The sequence below is a fragment of the Vipera berus genome, assembly GCF_964194415.1.
Source record: "Vipera berus genome assembly, chromosome: 1".
Lineage (NCBI taxonomy): Eukaryota > Metazoa > Chordata > Lepidosauria > Squamata > Viperidae > Vipera > Vipera berus.
In genome coordinates this window covers 131,460,236-131,476,859 of record NC_138202.1, presented here as the reverse complement: position 1 = coordinate 131,476,859, position 16,624 = coordinate 131,460,236, and the positions used below count along the sequence as shown (strand labels likewise).

The window sequence follows — 16,624 nt, the reverse complement described above, 5'->3', positions numbered from 1 at the left end:
GGTTCAAAAAGCAGCAGTAATCAAAGCTGTATAATTTACATTTTAGAGTGCTTCATCTAGGATAACTAAACATAAATCAGATGAAGCTTGCAGCTAAAGTCAGGCCGATCTCTGCACTGAATATATGATTAAAAGGGATTAATGTGCTTCCTTCTGGATGAGCTCAGCATCTTGGAATCTTTATATCACAGATATGTGATTTTCATTGAATGAAAACTTTCACTGGATTTTTATAAAAACTGCCCCAGCCATAATGAAAACATGAAAATTTGCTATTTTTCTTCTGAGTACTCCCAACCATCTTATGTAGGGCTGAAAATGTTTCCTGAGCATTTATTGCTCAGATAAGGTTTGGAGAATCCATTTTGTCAAACAAACAAACAAACAAAGTAGAAATGTGTTTATAATTGTTTTTTAAATATGTTTCTGGTTGTTAATGTATTAATAAGTGCCCTTATGTAAAATAGCATTTTTCCTGTGGTAAGATGGGTGGTTGGTTGGTTGATTGGTTGGTAGGTAGGTAGGTAAGTAAGTAAGTAAGTAAATAAATAAATAAATAAATGAAACACATATTGTCATGGTTCTGATTAAAAAACACATCAGAGTACTGCATAATTAATTATTCTAAAAAGTCTGTAATGAACAGAAACGGAGCATTGGCACTCATGGATGGATGCCAGAATCTGAATTCTCCTCCCCTTGACACACCACCTCATACAGAATTACCCTCCCTTATTTACATGTTATGAGTCACATTTTCCAATTAATTTAACATACAAAGTTTCACTTCCCTTCTGAAGCGGCTATCCCTTATCTTGTCAAAACATCCGGTTGCATTTCACCCTGGCTTTTGTGATTGAAAACCAAACAGTTAAAGCAAAAGGCTGCCTCTTATATTGTCAATGCAAAAACATGTCAGTGTTTGCAGCATTGACACATATTGACACAGCCATATTACATCAGACAATAAATTAAACCTCTTGGCCACTGAGCCACAGGAATTGCTGGCGAGCCCCCCCCCCCACTCACCGTAGCGCTGCCACATGGGCTAGTGGCCCTGTGTGTGCATGCATGGGGGTACTAGCATTGCCAACAGCATCACGCGGGTGCTAGCGGCCCCTTTGCGCATCCGTGTGGGCAGCAGCAATCCGTTCATGTGTGCACGTGGGCACCAGCATGCCACTGCAGTGTGCATGGTGCATGTGTGTATGCACACACTTAACACCGCCATCATGTGTGCATTTCTTTGCTACTCCCTTTCCTTCCAGGCCGCCAAGCCGGAAAGGTTGTGGAGCTCTGCTCTAAATAGTGAAGGAATGAGGGGATTGTGGGCACAAAATGCAGTGACCCCCAAAATGGTTTATAGGATTGACTGTGTTGCTGAAGTGATAGGGGAATAGATGCTTTATGGCACTGAATATGAGTTGAAGGAGGCTTTGAAATTTAGTGGCGCTTTTTTTGTTGTTGCAAATTTTGCAGTAATCATTCCATTATAATCAGCAGGAATGCCAGGAAAGTGGTGAATAAATTAGCAAGTGGAAGTGGTCTCTGTAGTCAAAAAAGAGTTTGAAACCCTGCTGGCTTTCACAAGGTTAGCCTTAATGTTCCTGAGCTTGATAATCATTGTAATTGAATTATGGATGAGGTTGCATGGCAGGAGGAATGCAAGCCTGCTCGGTTTGTGGGTTTGATACATAATAAGTCAGAAAAATTGTCAAGATAAAATGTACACTCATATATGGTAAGGATGTTCAAAACTGAAATGGCAGATAACTCTAAATAAAAATCTAATTATAGTTTAGCTCCAATGGTCATTAGAAATGCCTCTGAAGGCAGCAGACTTGCTGGTGGCACATAACCAGTGCTTTTTTTGTAAAAGAAAAAGGTGCCGGAACTCACACATGTCATACAACCCGCCTTGCCTACCCTACAAGGTTCCATCCAAAAAAGGTGCCGGAACTCCATTCTGAGCGTTCTATGAGGAAAAAAGCCCTGCACATAACCACTTTGTACGTTTGCTCTGGTGTCCTTTCGACTTTCTACAGGCATTTTTTTCAGAGTAGGGAGACCAGAAGGAAGAATGATGGAGAAATAGGAATATTGCCAGCTTGCCCAATATTGCGTGTGCTACAAAGAATTTGTGCATGACACCAGCAAGATACTGCAATAAAGTAACGTCTAATGGGATATATACAGGCAGGTTTCTTGCCTCTACAATACTTCAAAATGTGTTGTTGAATTATTATCCCTAGTACCCCTGCCATTTATCATACTGGCAATTCTTGCTGCAGATACTTCTGTAATGGAAAGCATATATGAAATACCAAGGAGAATGGTATTGACGTCTCTAACCTGATTCTTGCTGATTTAAGAAATCCAGCAAATGACTTTTCCCATTCTCTTAATTACATTATGGAATTCATGAGACAGTCTTTCCCTTCCCATCTCTTTGAATCAAATCCCCTTTGTTTCTCTTTTAAACTGAAGATTACTGCACAGAGCTGAGGTGTTCTAGGGAAGCTGTGTTGAAGGTGCACCTGTTATCTAAATTATAAAGTTATTCGTATCTCAAGGAAATTGCCCCCGTGTACCAGAGCAAAGCAATTGTGCGTGTGGTGGGGAAGGGTGTTATATCACAGAGAAAGTCTGAAATACTGTTTTTTCCCCCAACTTAGTTTCCCTAAGTCAGCAGGAAACCGTGCCCACCCCATTGCTGACAATGGGGGAAAAGCTCCTATACGTCGTGTGACGTCACGTGACGTTGCGAGTTTGACATGTCTGCCCTAAGTGATCCTTCTTTGAAAATGTTTTTGAAGTGGCTGACAGACCACTCAGAGACAGCAGGCTTAACTTCAACTGGGTTATTCAGAATCGGACAAACAGGTGTTAGGCTTTCGTTCTTTTATATCCGGCAGCCGCCGGCTAGTCCAATCAGCGGCCGTTCTTCTCCCGCCGGGATTCCGGAGCCAATCCGCTGTAGGCTGTGTTTGACAGCTCCATCGTCCGCGTGGCTGGGCGCGTGCGTGGTTCCGTGCTTGTGTTGACAGCGGAGAGCTGTCAACTGGCTGCGCCTGCGCCTTCGCTGGGGAGGTTTTGACAGCTGTCAAAACTCCCGCGTGTTCGGCTGTCATGGTGTTTACCTCACGACTAATACAACTGTTTTAACTATTTAACGTTAACGATCTTACATATAATACAGTTTTAAAGATGAATCTATAGTAGAAAATCTCCCATCACTAAAATTGAAGCTCTGGTAAAGCAAGGAAATGCAAAGCCACATGAATGTGGACTTCAAGTGTACATTGGAGAATTTGAAACAGGAACTAGAAACAGTGTCATATTTGTTGGGCGCAGAGACATAAAGCATTCTTTTGAATAGTCTCTTTTTGCCATGTTTTGTGGTAGAAAATTTTTGTTTTATCAGAATCCAAGTGATTTCATGAGATTAAAGAAGAGGTGAGTTATTAAAGGAGGTCATTTTTCTCTGAAGCTTACTAATAGAGGATAACATTTGTACTGTAGCTTAGAGTTGATTTGTGGAGTTCTTGGTGCTCTCTGAACTTGAATATTGGAAAATGAAACATCTGGAAGAAAACAACCAAGCTCAGAGAGCACCAAGGACTCCACATTTCTGAGCCTGCAAATATAATACAGTTCTGAAGAAACTTGGGTGCTGAGTAAAGCTAAGAGAGATAAACAAAATTGGGCTATTGGAAATAGAGAGAGAGCGTGCATGGGTAGAAAATGTTTTTGACCAAGAGAAATGAGGGAGGCAAACCAAAAGCAGTAACACTTTCAAAAACACCTATTAGGGTTTTTTTTAAAAGCCCTGAGAGCACTAACACAGTACCCCAAGGAGAACCAGCTAGAACTCACTTTTCTGAAAACTAAAATCATGGCATTTGCCAAAAGGCTCAAGGGCTACTCTTGGAAAATAAATGGCCACAAGATCAAGCAGTTCTCCTCTTTCAGATACCTGCAACTAGTCTGTCAGTCAGCAGTAGGAAGGCCACAGGGACTATGTTGTTGAAAATGCACAGAAGGGTTCGTCTGCTATCCTTTAATTCCTTAGGATAAAAAATGGCTACCATAGTATCATTATTAGCCTTCTCATTCTTCTCTACTATCCTCTCTTATTGGTATCATTATTATGATTATTATTACTCTGTTGTTTTGCATCATATACACTGAGAGCTTCCTTGTGTGTCTAATCTCACTTGGGCCAAATAAAGTATTCTATATATCTGCAGCATTCAAATTATTGGAAGCCACGTCAGTGGTACAACTTCTGTATAGTGCCCAGCTAGGGCCCTTCTCCAATTTTGCACCATTGGAGCTTGTATAACTGAAATTTTTAAAAGGAGCCCTTCAAGTCCCAAATTGTGCGTCTAATGCCACCCTGCAAGTAGAAACGGGCTTCATGAAAGTGGAGGCGAGAGGCCGGGTGACCATACTCTGCCATTGGTCCTTTTTTCCCACCTTGGCCTTGCCCCATTAGCAATGAGTGATGATTTTCAATCCACATGGAAACCAGGCAGTGGCAATTAAAATCTCATCCTTGGGTTTCTTGAGAGGTCTTCTGCTCAGGCCAAAGCACTCATTAAACAGTATGTAGCAGATACAGAGCACCAATTGGATCTAACCTTTATTGCCAGTGAATCCAAAGAGGGACTGTGTCTCCCCTATATACATTATCTAGATAAACTTGAAATCCCTAAGCACTGGAGGTTGGTGTCCTGGCATGACAAAACATGGCAAAAAGAGACTATTCGCCTCAGTTTTCCTTGAAGGCCGATACAAGAAGATTCCTTACTTGAAGAGAGAATGCCTTTGTGATTCGGGAAAGACAAAAACAACAGGGCATTATGTTTCTCCAATGCCTGTATTATAGAGATATCCATACTAGACTTATGTCACCATTACTGCATAAATATCTAGGGCACACAGGACAATTACACACCTCCCTGCGGCTTACATACATTGTTGTCAGGTTCTGCACAACAGTGCTCAAAATTCATTGGATGATGACCTATGCCAGTGATGGTGAACCTTTTAGAGACTGAGTGCCCAAACCACAACCCAGAACCCACTCATTTATTGCAAAGTGCCAGGGGTGCATCAGCAATGTGGTGCCCTCGGGGGGCGGGCAGGGAGGCGCTTCTGAGTGCTGCCTCTGGCACACAAAAACCAGGGGCGCAAAAATGGGCCACCATGCTGCAAGGCGCTGATACAAGGCGCTGCACCATGCAAGAACGGGGCAGGGCTAGTGAGTATCATGCAGGCACTAGCCCCAATCCATTTGCAGCACATGCATGCTCACAGCCCCATGCACGCACGCATGCAAAATGCTTCCCCCTCCCTTTTCTTCTAGTCCACTAATTGATAATGGTTGGTGACCTTTGCTCTACCACCCCTACTTGAGCTTGCTAGTCGGCCGCTTCGCCTCCTTTGTGCTGGGCAGGGCTCCTGCTCTGGGTGGTGGCGGCCTGATGGACCTGCTGCTGCCAGTAGTGGTGCGCGTGCCAACAGAGAGGGCTCTGAGTGCCGCCTCTGGCACACGTGCCATAGGTTCGCCATCATTGACCTATGTCATCAATCAAACTTAATGGGGACCTAGATTGCCTATTAAAGTACTATGTAATTTAACTTTTTATGCTTTCTTACCCTTCTAATGCTCCCACCCCTTCCTTTTAGATACCTTTTAGACATACAGGTATGCATATACTTTCTGTTTTAATATCTCTTAGTTTTTGGTATTTTTATTTTTTCCCCTTATTTTTAGGCTTTAATGTATCTTCTGTGCTATTTAATTGATTGTACCTCACCCATAGTATGCTGATCTGTGATGATAATAGAGAGTTAATATGATGTATGGATAAAGCAAGCTGTAGACCCACCTGACTTTGTTTTCTGGTTTCAGCTCGGTGTTCATGCTGGCGTTTTACCTATCCTGTTTTGTGATATTGACCACACTGGTGTTTGTTTCAGTCATTTACTCCTGTGTAAAGGTGAGTTGATTCCCGTTGCACTGTTTTAATTAATTGTCCTTAAAATTCTAAACCAGGAGCTTGGATGGAAAAGGGCTACACTAGGGAGTAACATATTAGGAACCATATGTCAAACAAGAGGAACAATAGAAAAGCAGTGGAGGAAGTCAAGTGTTAAATTCTGATTAATTTTAAGCATAATTTAATTAATTAAATCTGTCAATATAACTACTCCCCAAGTACTTAATAAATGTTCCCATCACAGCTCAGCAGCAGTTTTTCAGATGGATTTTGTGGAGTGAAAGTCATGTTCTAAAACAAGAAAATATTGAAGTGATAGGGGATTATATGTCCCATACTTGTAAATTAGCAGAAGGTTATTTTAAAATTGGAAATTTCTTTTGATCTTAAAATGGGATGAAGACAATAGGAAATCGTGTTCCTCAAATATGAGAACAGTATTTTTCAGTGAATGTCTGATAGGTTAGAAACAATGTCCATCCTATTGGAACATCAATTCACATGGTTGGGTACTGTTCTACTGTTGCCATATTTGGGGCTGAAATTCAATAGGATTTTTAATATAACTTCAGAGGAAAGATTGCATTTCAATAATTCATTTCTTTTCTTTTTTTGCATTTAGCATTTATCAGGATACTTAGAACTGTGCATGGGGAATGGCCAACATAAATATACAGTATTGGAAAGATAAACCCCTGGTTTGCACCATTGCTGATATGCTTTGCTTACCAACATTTGACTTTTTAAAAAATTGAAAGTCCAGAAAGAAGGCTTTAAAGCAATTTGGTCTAATTTGGGGAAAATGTTTTATGTATAATATAGATTTCCAGGCCTTTTAAATTTTATATCACATTATTATCATTGTTGTATGCAAGCATACATTTGATTGGTTTGATAAAGCACAAAATTATATGTTCACACAAGTAATAAATAGATATATGTGTCCGTATATCATCCTTCAATGGGACGCGGTGGCTCAGTGGGTTAGGACGCTGAGCTTGTCGATCAGATGGTCGGCAGTTTGGCGGGTCGAATCCCGAGTGCCGCATAGCAGAGTGAGCGCCTATTACGCGTCCCAGCTTCTGCCAACCTAGCAGTTCGAAAGCACATAAAAAATGGAAGTGGAAAAATAGGGACCGCTACGGTGGGAAGATAACAGCATTCTGTGCGCCTTTGGTGTCTAGTCATGCCGGCCACATGACCACGGAGACTTCCTCGGACAAGCGCTGGCTCTTCGGCTTTGAAAGAGTTGGAAACGACTAGCACGCATGTGCGGGGGAACCTTTACCTTTTTATATCATCCTTCAGCATGACAGACTTCAGGCTAAAAACCACGTAGGCAGTTGACTTTAGCCTGAAGGGCACTAAAGCCACCCTTCCTTCCAAAGTCTTCCAAAAATACAAATCTTTGCATCTGATGATGCCATCAGTCAATATAGCCTGGGGTGCCATATATCCTTGACTGGCACCATCAGTCCCTTCATTTTTGTCTGCTGTACAAAACATAGCCAGAACATAAATATTCTGATTTTCTTTCCAAGGAGAAAAAAGTCAGCAGAAAACTGTTAACTTTGGCTAACATTAGCTAATGAAAGACCCAGTGACAAATCTAACAGTTAAAATTATGAACTTTCCAGCTCCTTGATATGTTAACTTAAATGCTTAGACTCTGAACTGTTGTCTGAGTATCCAAAAGCATTCTGATGTAGAGACAGTCCTGATGGTGACCTACTCTGAATCAACTGCTGCATTTCTGAGACAAGCACCCATTTCCCCTGCCCAGGTCTTAACAGAACTCATGGTTTGCTGCCTTCATGTGTCCCCCCCCCCCCCCGCTTCTTCTTGCATATTCTTCCATATCTTTGAATCAGACAGTGCCAAACCTTGGAAGGCATTGTTGGCCATTTAACATTTTCCATTAAACATTTCCATCCTAAATTATTATTGTTCTCTGCAAGGTCTACTGCTTCATGAAATTATATTTCTCCTTCATTGGTACGATGAATTTGATTTATACTTCCTATATAGTGTGTTTTGCTCAATTATGCAATTTTGAAAAATTGTTACCAAATGATCAAATGACAGGCAGTTAGGTTCTTGGATAGATACAAAAAGTGATCTCTTTTCCAGGTTTAAAGTATTATGTTTTCAAATGTCCATCAGTCAGCAAGAATCATAAATATATCACCATTTATTATTATATTTATTGTTTTTTTAAATCCTCAAATTATGTCCACAATTGAGTCCAAAATTTCTGTTGCTGAGACAGTTGTTAAGTGAGTTTTGCCCCATTTTACGACCTTTCTTGTCACAGTTGTTAAATGCAGTTGAAAATTCAGTAACATGGTTGATAAGTGAATCTGGCTTCCCCATTAACTTTGCTTGTCAGAAGGTCACAAAAGGTGATCGATCACATGACCCCGGGATACTGCAACCGTCATAACTATGAGTCAGTTGCCAAGCATCTGAATTTTGACCCCTTGATCATGGAGATGCTGCAGTGGTTATAAGTGTGAAAAATGGTCATGTCACTTTTTTCAGTGCCGTTGTAACTTCGAATGGTCAGTAAATGAACTGATGTAAGTCAAGGACACCTGTATTTCATATTTGACTTGTTTCAGAGTTCATTGGTAGTTTAAAGAGCGGTCCTTTCCACATCATGCAGTTTGGGGGCAGTGACATTTATTTTTATTATTTTATTTTATTTTTTATTTTAATTCCATTTATATCCCGCCCTTCTCCGAAGACTCAGGGCGGCTTACAAGCTTAGCAGTAGCCTTCATTCTATGTATATGCCTGCTTATTAGGGCTTTCACACACACCCCAAGCGGCATTATTACAAAGTCAGCTTAATTGCCCCCAACAATCTGGGTCCTCATTTTACCTACCTCGGAAGGATGGAAGGCTGAGTCAACCTTGAGCCTGGTGGGATGCGAACCTGCACTAATTGCAGGCAGCTGGTGTTACTTAAAGAGGCATTAGCCCACTGCTCCACCAAGGCTCTTACATTGAAGTCCAACACATCTATAAGCAACCAGATTGGAGAAGATTTACCTATGCGGCTTAAAAAATGCTCCTGTATTTAAGGGAGGTGTCAGTACTTATTAGAAGTGCTGATAATACCAGTAATCCTGGACCTATGACTACAGGTGGGACCGGAATTTCCATCATAGATCGTTGCAGTTGTAAATCAAATCAGACACAATTTTGCAATTTTTTTACGATGGTTGTTAAGCGAATCACTCACCGGGGTCATTAAGCAAAAAACATCTTTTTAAAATGCAAAGCCATTCTTCCAAGGAGCACCTTTTTGCCAGGAATCAATAAAAAATGGTCACATATCACGATCACTTGACCACGGGACATTGCAGTTGGCCATACATGTGACCTGGTTGCCAAGTGCGCAAATTGAGACCAGATGAACATGGGGAGGGTGATGGTCATAAGTGCGAGGAACGGACTTTTTTCAGCACTGTGGTAACTTTTCAGCACGGTCTTCACTTTGAACGGTTTCTAAACAAATGGCCGTAGGTTGAGGATTACCTGCAATCTTGTTTTCAGTGCAATGCATAATTTATTTCTGCCATTATAAAATGGAGTGGTATTTCACGGTGATTCATCCATAACAGTAAGAGCTGCTGTTGTGCTATACTCTTAGTTTAACCACAAGAACACTGTCAAATATTATTGTTGTTGCTGTTTCTATTATCACCATCTTCACCATCACCGTTAGCAATATGATACTGCGTTATGCTGTGTCTTATACCAGATTCTTTTACTGTATGTCTCCTTTCCAATCTGTTCCTTTGCCTGTGCTAGAAAACACAGAGAAATTCTTTGTATTGGGTGCTGGGGAGAGTAGCAACTTAAAAATAGTCAACATTACTGGGGATTGTTTCACCCTCTCTCTTTTTGTAAGAGTTGCCAGCAAATCCATGTTTCCTATCCTCAAAAGAGTTTTGTGTTTGAAGGAAGCTAAAGTCCTTCTCTAAGTGCAAAGTGGGTGTGTGTGATGGGTTAGCCATTGCTAAAAGACTAATTGGGGGATTTTTTTTTCCTCCTCTCTTTTTAAAAGAAATTTGCTTAGAAGCTAGTTGATGAAATAATAGTGATGGATATGGGAGCTGTTATTTGTCTCTTGTGTTCGGGTTTTTCTCTGGGAATGGCAGTGGAGAGGACTCTGATGAGCTGAAATTAACACCCAGCAGGGAGCTTTTAACTTCTATAGAATTTCTGCATTTGCATTCTAAGCCTAAAGTATCTGTTTGGTCTCCATGGATTTGTGACATTCAAAATGTGTGTGGGAGAGTTGAAAGGGGTGGGGGGAAACACCAAACAAAAACCTAGTGATAGTAAGTGAAAAAGAGGAATGGGGAATGGAAGAGGAAGAAACAAAGGAAAAAAGGATCCTCTAGGCATGCCAGGATAAGAGTCTCAGCACACATATATTTCGGGGAGCCCAAATTCATTTGTCAAAATTCTTTGAACTTTATTAATTCAAGATAATTTTGATAACTATTGGGCCACTTTTGTATCTTTGATAATGTATCCATCAATTCTTAGGATGATCAGATTTAGTTGTAGTTTGCTTGAACTATGCCAAAGATATTTCTGAGGTTTTAGGGCATTTTCATTTCTCAGCATCCATATCATCAGTTGACTGTTTTGTTTGCATTTGTTTTCCACCTAACCTTGATCTTCCTTTAACCCTTTTTATATAAGAAAAGTCTAAATAGTTTACAACTTGGAAACAGAACAGAATGCTCAAAGTTTTGTAACCATATTCAAGTTGGTATATCTTTCTCACATACTGAGAACAAGGGTGGGCCTGGTCATAAAACATTCCGAATTTTGGATGCCATTCTCTGATTTTCACCTAAAAGCTATTATATTTACCAGGGAGAATGAAGTTATTCAGCAATTATATGTTCCTGCTGCAAAAATTACATGGATGTGGGGAGCGACAGTTGGCCATTAATTCACTCTTAGGCAATTAAATATTAATGCCTATAGCATTTCAGAATACCATATATTTGTACAAAACCATAGTTTTAAATATCTTATTTTCTCCCACTATACAGCTGTTTCCAGGTCCACTCCAGACTCTTTCACGAAAGATTGTTCAGTCCAGGATCAATAACACCCTAGTCGGAGTCTTCACTATTGTATTGGTTTTCCTCTCAGCCTTTGTCAATATGGTATGTTATATTTCCTTTTTCTGATTGAGCTTTATTGTGAATTATTAGTACTACAGAAACTGAAGAGCAAGGCCTCAGTCTTTTCAAAATGTTGTTGTGGATTGGTAATTATTAATAGAAAAAATATAGAATAATCATACTCAGTGTGATTAATTGATTAGATTTAATCTTTAATAAAGAAAAAAATAATTTTGACTTTGAACATACCTTGCCCCAAACTGCTTGTTAGAATATACCACTATATGCACAGGCTATTATGTCTCTTTTGTAACTGACATGTAATTTGATTTTCTTCTTCTTCTTCTTGTGCCATATCCGTTATCGGATGTTGGCGATCGTGTTGGTGATCCTGTTTTTATCAGCAGCCGCAGGAAAAGTGCTGCTGAGTTTTGTCCAAACTAGAAGAATGTTTCCTTTAAAACTTGTTGATATGTATCAATCCTCCATAAAGTTCTCTGCTCCCTGTTTAAAGTCATATAAAGTGTCACCTTTATGTCAGCAAGTTCTGTCTGACAATGCAGTATGGAAAGAAATATTTCCTTTTGTTTGTTCTTAAACTCTCCGCAGTTTATCTTCGATGGAGGGTTCTAGATTTTAAAAGTGTAAGAAAACTCTCCATCTCATGTGCATTTGTATAAAGAACTACCCCCGAAGATATGTATATACTGCGAGATGCAAAGAATGCTGCTTTTTTTATTAGAGTTTTACAAAAAAAGATTTTACAATACATATCCCCAAAACCCACCCACCCCAAACCACCCCCCTTCCCCCCCACTTCCCAGAGGGTTATAGGTATAATAATACCTATATATCTATAATAATAGATATATCTATAATAATAGATATAATAATCATATTCTAACTAAAAATTATCCATAATATAAAATTAACCAAATTCATAATGTGCTTTAACTCCCCTTTAACATAAATACATACAAAGTACTAACACTGAAATTATTAACAATATCCCGCTAAAATCTACTCATAAGCTAAATGGAACTTTTTAGTCCCATATTTATTCTGAATATAATCTATCACAAAGAATGCTGCTTTGATTAGTTTGTTTTCTCCTTGTCTTTGTTTGATGTTTTATCTCTTGTTTTCTGACAGTTCACCTGTAGTACTGTGGACCTTCTGGACTGTATAGCTGCAGAGTATAATCTCACTCCTCCTGAGGTGAATTTGTGCCATATTAGCTATTCCAATTATAGCCTGGAAACCACAGAAGGATTCTGTGCTACTTCTCAGCCAAACTGTAACTTTCCAGAGGTATTTGCTTTGTGCTGTAATGTAGGTCTAATTTCTTTTGGGTAAAAATGACATAACACGTTGCTGGGGTCTTCATTACTGTGTTGGTTTTTCTGTCAGCCTTTATCAATACGGTATACTAAAATGGCATCAACTGCTCTGTAGAATCCTTCATTGAAACTGGGCTTGGGTTTTTGTACTTTTGTCTGCTGCTCAACTCTTAATCCCTCTGTATATGTTCCATACAATGAAAACACGAAATCTTCTTCAGACTGAGGAGTGAATAATCTTATTTCAGAATGTTCCCGCATGTAATCAGTCTTTGCCTTGTAAAATTAGGACACCGCAGGGAAAGCATTAGTGTAGCTCCCTTCCGAATTTACTGCTTTCTCTGCAATGAACCGGGAGCTTTGCTAAGGGGTAGGACACACACCCTTTTATATAAAATGAAATGCATTCATAATGCAAGATTATTGAGCATGAGATTATTGAGTAACATTCAAGAATACGATCAATTGCTAGGCAGCCCCTTTCCGGAACCCACAACCTAAAGCAGTATGCCTTTCCAATTGCACCATGTAGAGATTTCTCTATGTATCTCTGCCTGCTGAAATTGTAATTGGGGATAGGGGGAGGAGCTCACCAAGGGAGGGGAGATTCAGCAAGGCCTCTGTAGACTCTCTCCTAGGAGTACAAAGATTGCAGCTCTCCAAACACTTGGACATTAGTCCCATCAAAAAGAATAAGGGTATGCATGCAGTTATGTATGGAATTGCAGTATAAATGTGCCCAACTTAAAAAGACTCCAGTCTATTCCATGCTTGTGAAGGTATTTTAGGGACCTATGTAGGTTCCGCACAATCCTGGAAAAATTTACCGAAGGAACTGCAGAGTGGTTGCTTTGAAGCACGGAGGGCAAAACTGTAGCACGGCTGCGTCTTTTCTGGGGACTGTAGGTTGGCCATCTGCAACTGCTGTATAGTCCCAGCAGAAGTCATAGTTGCTTCAAGGAGCTTCATGGAGGTGCCACATTTGCGTCTACAGGCAATCCAAAGCAACTTTTGCCTTCAAATCCCAACTCCCTGCTGTAAGGAGCTGCAGACACAGTTGTGTTCCTGCATGCTGCAAAGGACCCGGTGTACATGCATGTATAAAAATAGACAAACACATGCCTATGTGTACTGATACACGTACACATCACACAGAGCTGGAGGGTAAGCTTTTAAAAGAGATGCCTCTTTTCCGACAGTGAAGAATGTATCTCAGACATGTCAAACACAAGGCCCGGGGGCCAGATCCGGCCCACGAAGTGGTTTCATGCGGCCCACGAAGCCATCCTGGAAACAGTGAGGGAACGGCCCCCACTGCCAGAGACCCTCAGATCTGTCCCACTCCTGCCCAGGCCCCTCATAGGCACCCTTGATGCGAATGATGTAGAGCTGGCCACGCCCACCCAGTAGGCCACACCCACCCAGGCCATATCCACCCGGCCCCCTGAGGGCAACCGCAATGCTGATGCGGCCCTCAATGAAATTGAGTTTGACACCCCTGATGTATCTGATATTTCTTTATATCACTGGGAATGTGGGCTAATACTGCATATTATCAGAGAGCAGTTTGGCCTGGAAAAAAAAAGATTAAAAAAAAGATTAAATAAACCTCTAAACTCGTTACTTCCCCCACCCACCACCCACAAATGTGTTTGTGTTCTATTTGCCTGTGTGGTCATTTGCAGTTGTAAGATGCTCATTAGTTTTAGAAATCATTTCAAAAACAATCTTAAGTGTCAGTTCCTCCATTACCAATGGAAAAAAGAAAAAGGCACCGAATTCTGTGTACCATCAGCACCGTTTGTCACCTGTCCGAGTGAATATGCCGAAAGTGGATGCCTTGTCAGTTGTTTATAGAATGGGGTATATGGGGCAGGTGGGGAGAATGAGGTCCACGATCACTGAGTTGTCAGGGAAGCATCTTACAAGTCCGGTGAACTCCCATTTTTGGTCAAAGGTTGCACAGACCTCCTGGAAACTTTGTTAGCTTGTGCTGGCCTCAGGATGGAGACCCTTGAAACTGAGGAGTCTTAATCTTACTATTCCTTTTTAGCCATGTTTTGTAAATCTGCTAAATTGACTTTTACTTTACTGAAATTCTTTTCTTTTTCCCTTGTTCTTGTTTTCATTCCCCTCCTCTTCCCCCCCACCCCACTCCCAGTACTTTACCTACAGTGTTTTACTGACCCTCCTGGCTTGTTCCGTGTTCCTTCAGATCAGCTGCATTGGGAAACTCATTTTGATGTTGATTATTGAATTTATATATGTCCTCATTGTGGAAGTGCCAGGCCTTACCCTCTTCGATAATGCAGACCTTCTGGTTACAGCCAATGCCATGTAGGTAAACCCAAAGAGTCCATGGGGGTGGGGGGTGGGGGGAGGGAAAGGTGTGGCCATGGTTGGTGGTGTGAAATTTTCCTGAACAACCATGTGAATTGATATATTTTAATCTGGACTGAACCCCACCCCATTTGACACCTATGACTTAACACTTTCCATTTTTAAAAACAAAATGTGGATAAAAATCCACACATATTAGAAAATTATTATATATATTTTTCTAACGTATGAAGAAGTGTTGCCAACTGAAATGGAATAGTCCAGAACCAGGTTTACCACTTCATATGCCAAATTGGTGGCATTATCCAATATATTTCAGCAATATCTCATCCCAACCCACTTCACAGGGTTGTTTGTTGGAAAATAGTAGGAGGAAGGGTATGTTGGATATGTTTGCTGCCTTGAGTTATTTGTAAAAAAAAAACAAAAAAACAACAACAATGCAACAATAAATACAAATGTATCTCCAAGTTCTCACAGGCCGGTAAGGAGGATGCACAAAATAATAGTCAGTCTGGAACTAAATCTTGATTTGCCTCATGCCATGCTGAAAATCTCCAGGATATTGGGGCAGCCTTAGCCTGCCGTTTTCACCTGAGGAGCAGAGGCAAAGGAAGGGAGCATGGAAAGTATAGAGGGAAATCCTAAATATATTTATATTTATATTTATTAAATTTTTATACCGCCCTTCTCCCGAAGGACTCAGAGCGGTGTACAGGGCAATAAATATTAAAAAACAAAGTACAAAAGTTAAAAAACAATTAAATATTATGCCCGATATATACAATAATTAAAAACCATGTTAAAACCCCAACCCCCAAACCCATCAAACCAGGCCGGATTGCTCAAATAAGTTTTTAGATCCCGCCGGAAGGAGCGAAGGTCGGGGGCCATCCGGAGCTCGACCGGCAAGCGGTTCCACAGGTCTGGCGCGCCCACAGAGAACGCCCTCCCCCTGGGGGCCACCAGTCGACATTCTCTGATCGGAGGCACCCTGAGGAGGCCCTCTCTGTGGGAGTGCACTGGACGGAAGGAAGTTGACGCCGGCCGCAGGTGCTGCCGTAGGTAATCCGGACCCATGCCATGTAGGGCTAGCATCAAGAGTGGCACAACTGCAGCTAGCTCTAGGGGAGTGGTGTTCCCATTGGCCTAGCAAGAAGTGGACACTGTGGTAACCTGGCTCCTTGTGTTTTGGCAGGTGTGGCTATCATAGGCTTGGGGAGCTGCTGGGAAAGTTGTGCAGTAAGGCTTGGCTAAGGGAAGGACTCTGTACTGCTGTATGGATTGCAGGCAGTTGGTTGTTAGAGGTGTATCTCATCCAGCAACTTTCCTGCAGTAGCTATAGGCCCAATGGGAATGTAATCAGTGTCGTTATGTGGACATGTATCAAGAAATCTGTGAAGAGATATATATGGTGTAACAGATGCAGAACAGGAAAAGTTATTATTCTCTAGTCTTAAATCCCCGCCACAAATTCCTTTCCCATCTTGTATATGATATTGGAAAAGGGACCTCCCCCAACCCCCCCCCCCCTCTTGGGACTTGAAGTGCCTGCAGGAGTCAAGGTGTTGCAATATAAATTTATTGTGAAAAATAAGGGCCACTCCTTCAATTCTTCTCTCAGTGAAGTGATGAAAGATTGGTGCATGGGATAGCTTCCAGCACTTACTTACAAAAGGCTTGTTTTCCCATTTGAGGATTAATTTCTTCCCATTTAATTTTAAGCAGTGTGACAAGGCTGGTGGTAGCTTGGTACTCAGCCAGTGATATTTACTTCAAT

General features: G+C 41.0%; 1 protein-coding gene across 1 annotated transcript in view; it reads left to right on the top strand.

Moving 5' to 3' along the window:
* ADCY5 (adenylate cyclase 5) overlaps nt 1-16,624 on the top strand; it is a gene marked incomplete at its 5' end in the record, with an annotated part of 239,681 nt that overhangs the window by 210,111 nt on the left and 12,946 nt on the right. Inside the window, 4 exons of the mRNA XM_081313004.1 lie at nt 5,921-6,008; nt 11,090-11,206; nt 12,317-12,475; nt 14,666-14,841. Coding sequence (XP_081169130.1) covers nt 5,921-6,008; nt 11,090-11,206; nt 12,317-12,475; nt 14,666-14,841 — 540 coding nt within the window. The remainder of the gene's footprint in view (nt 1-5,920; nt 6,009-11,089; nt 11,207-12,316; nt 12,476-14,665; nt 14,842-16,624) is intronic.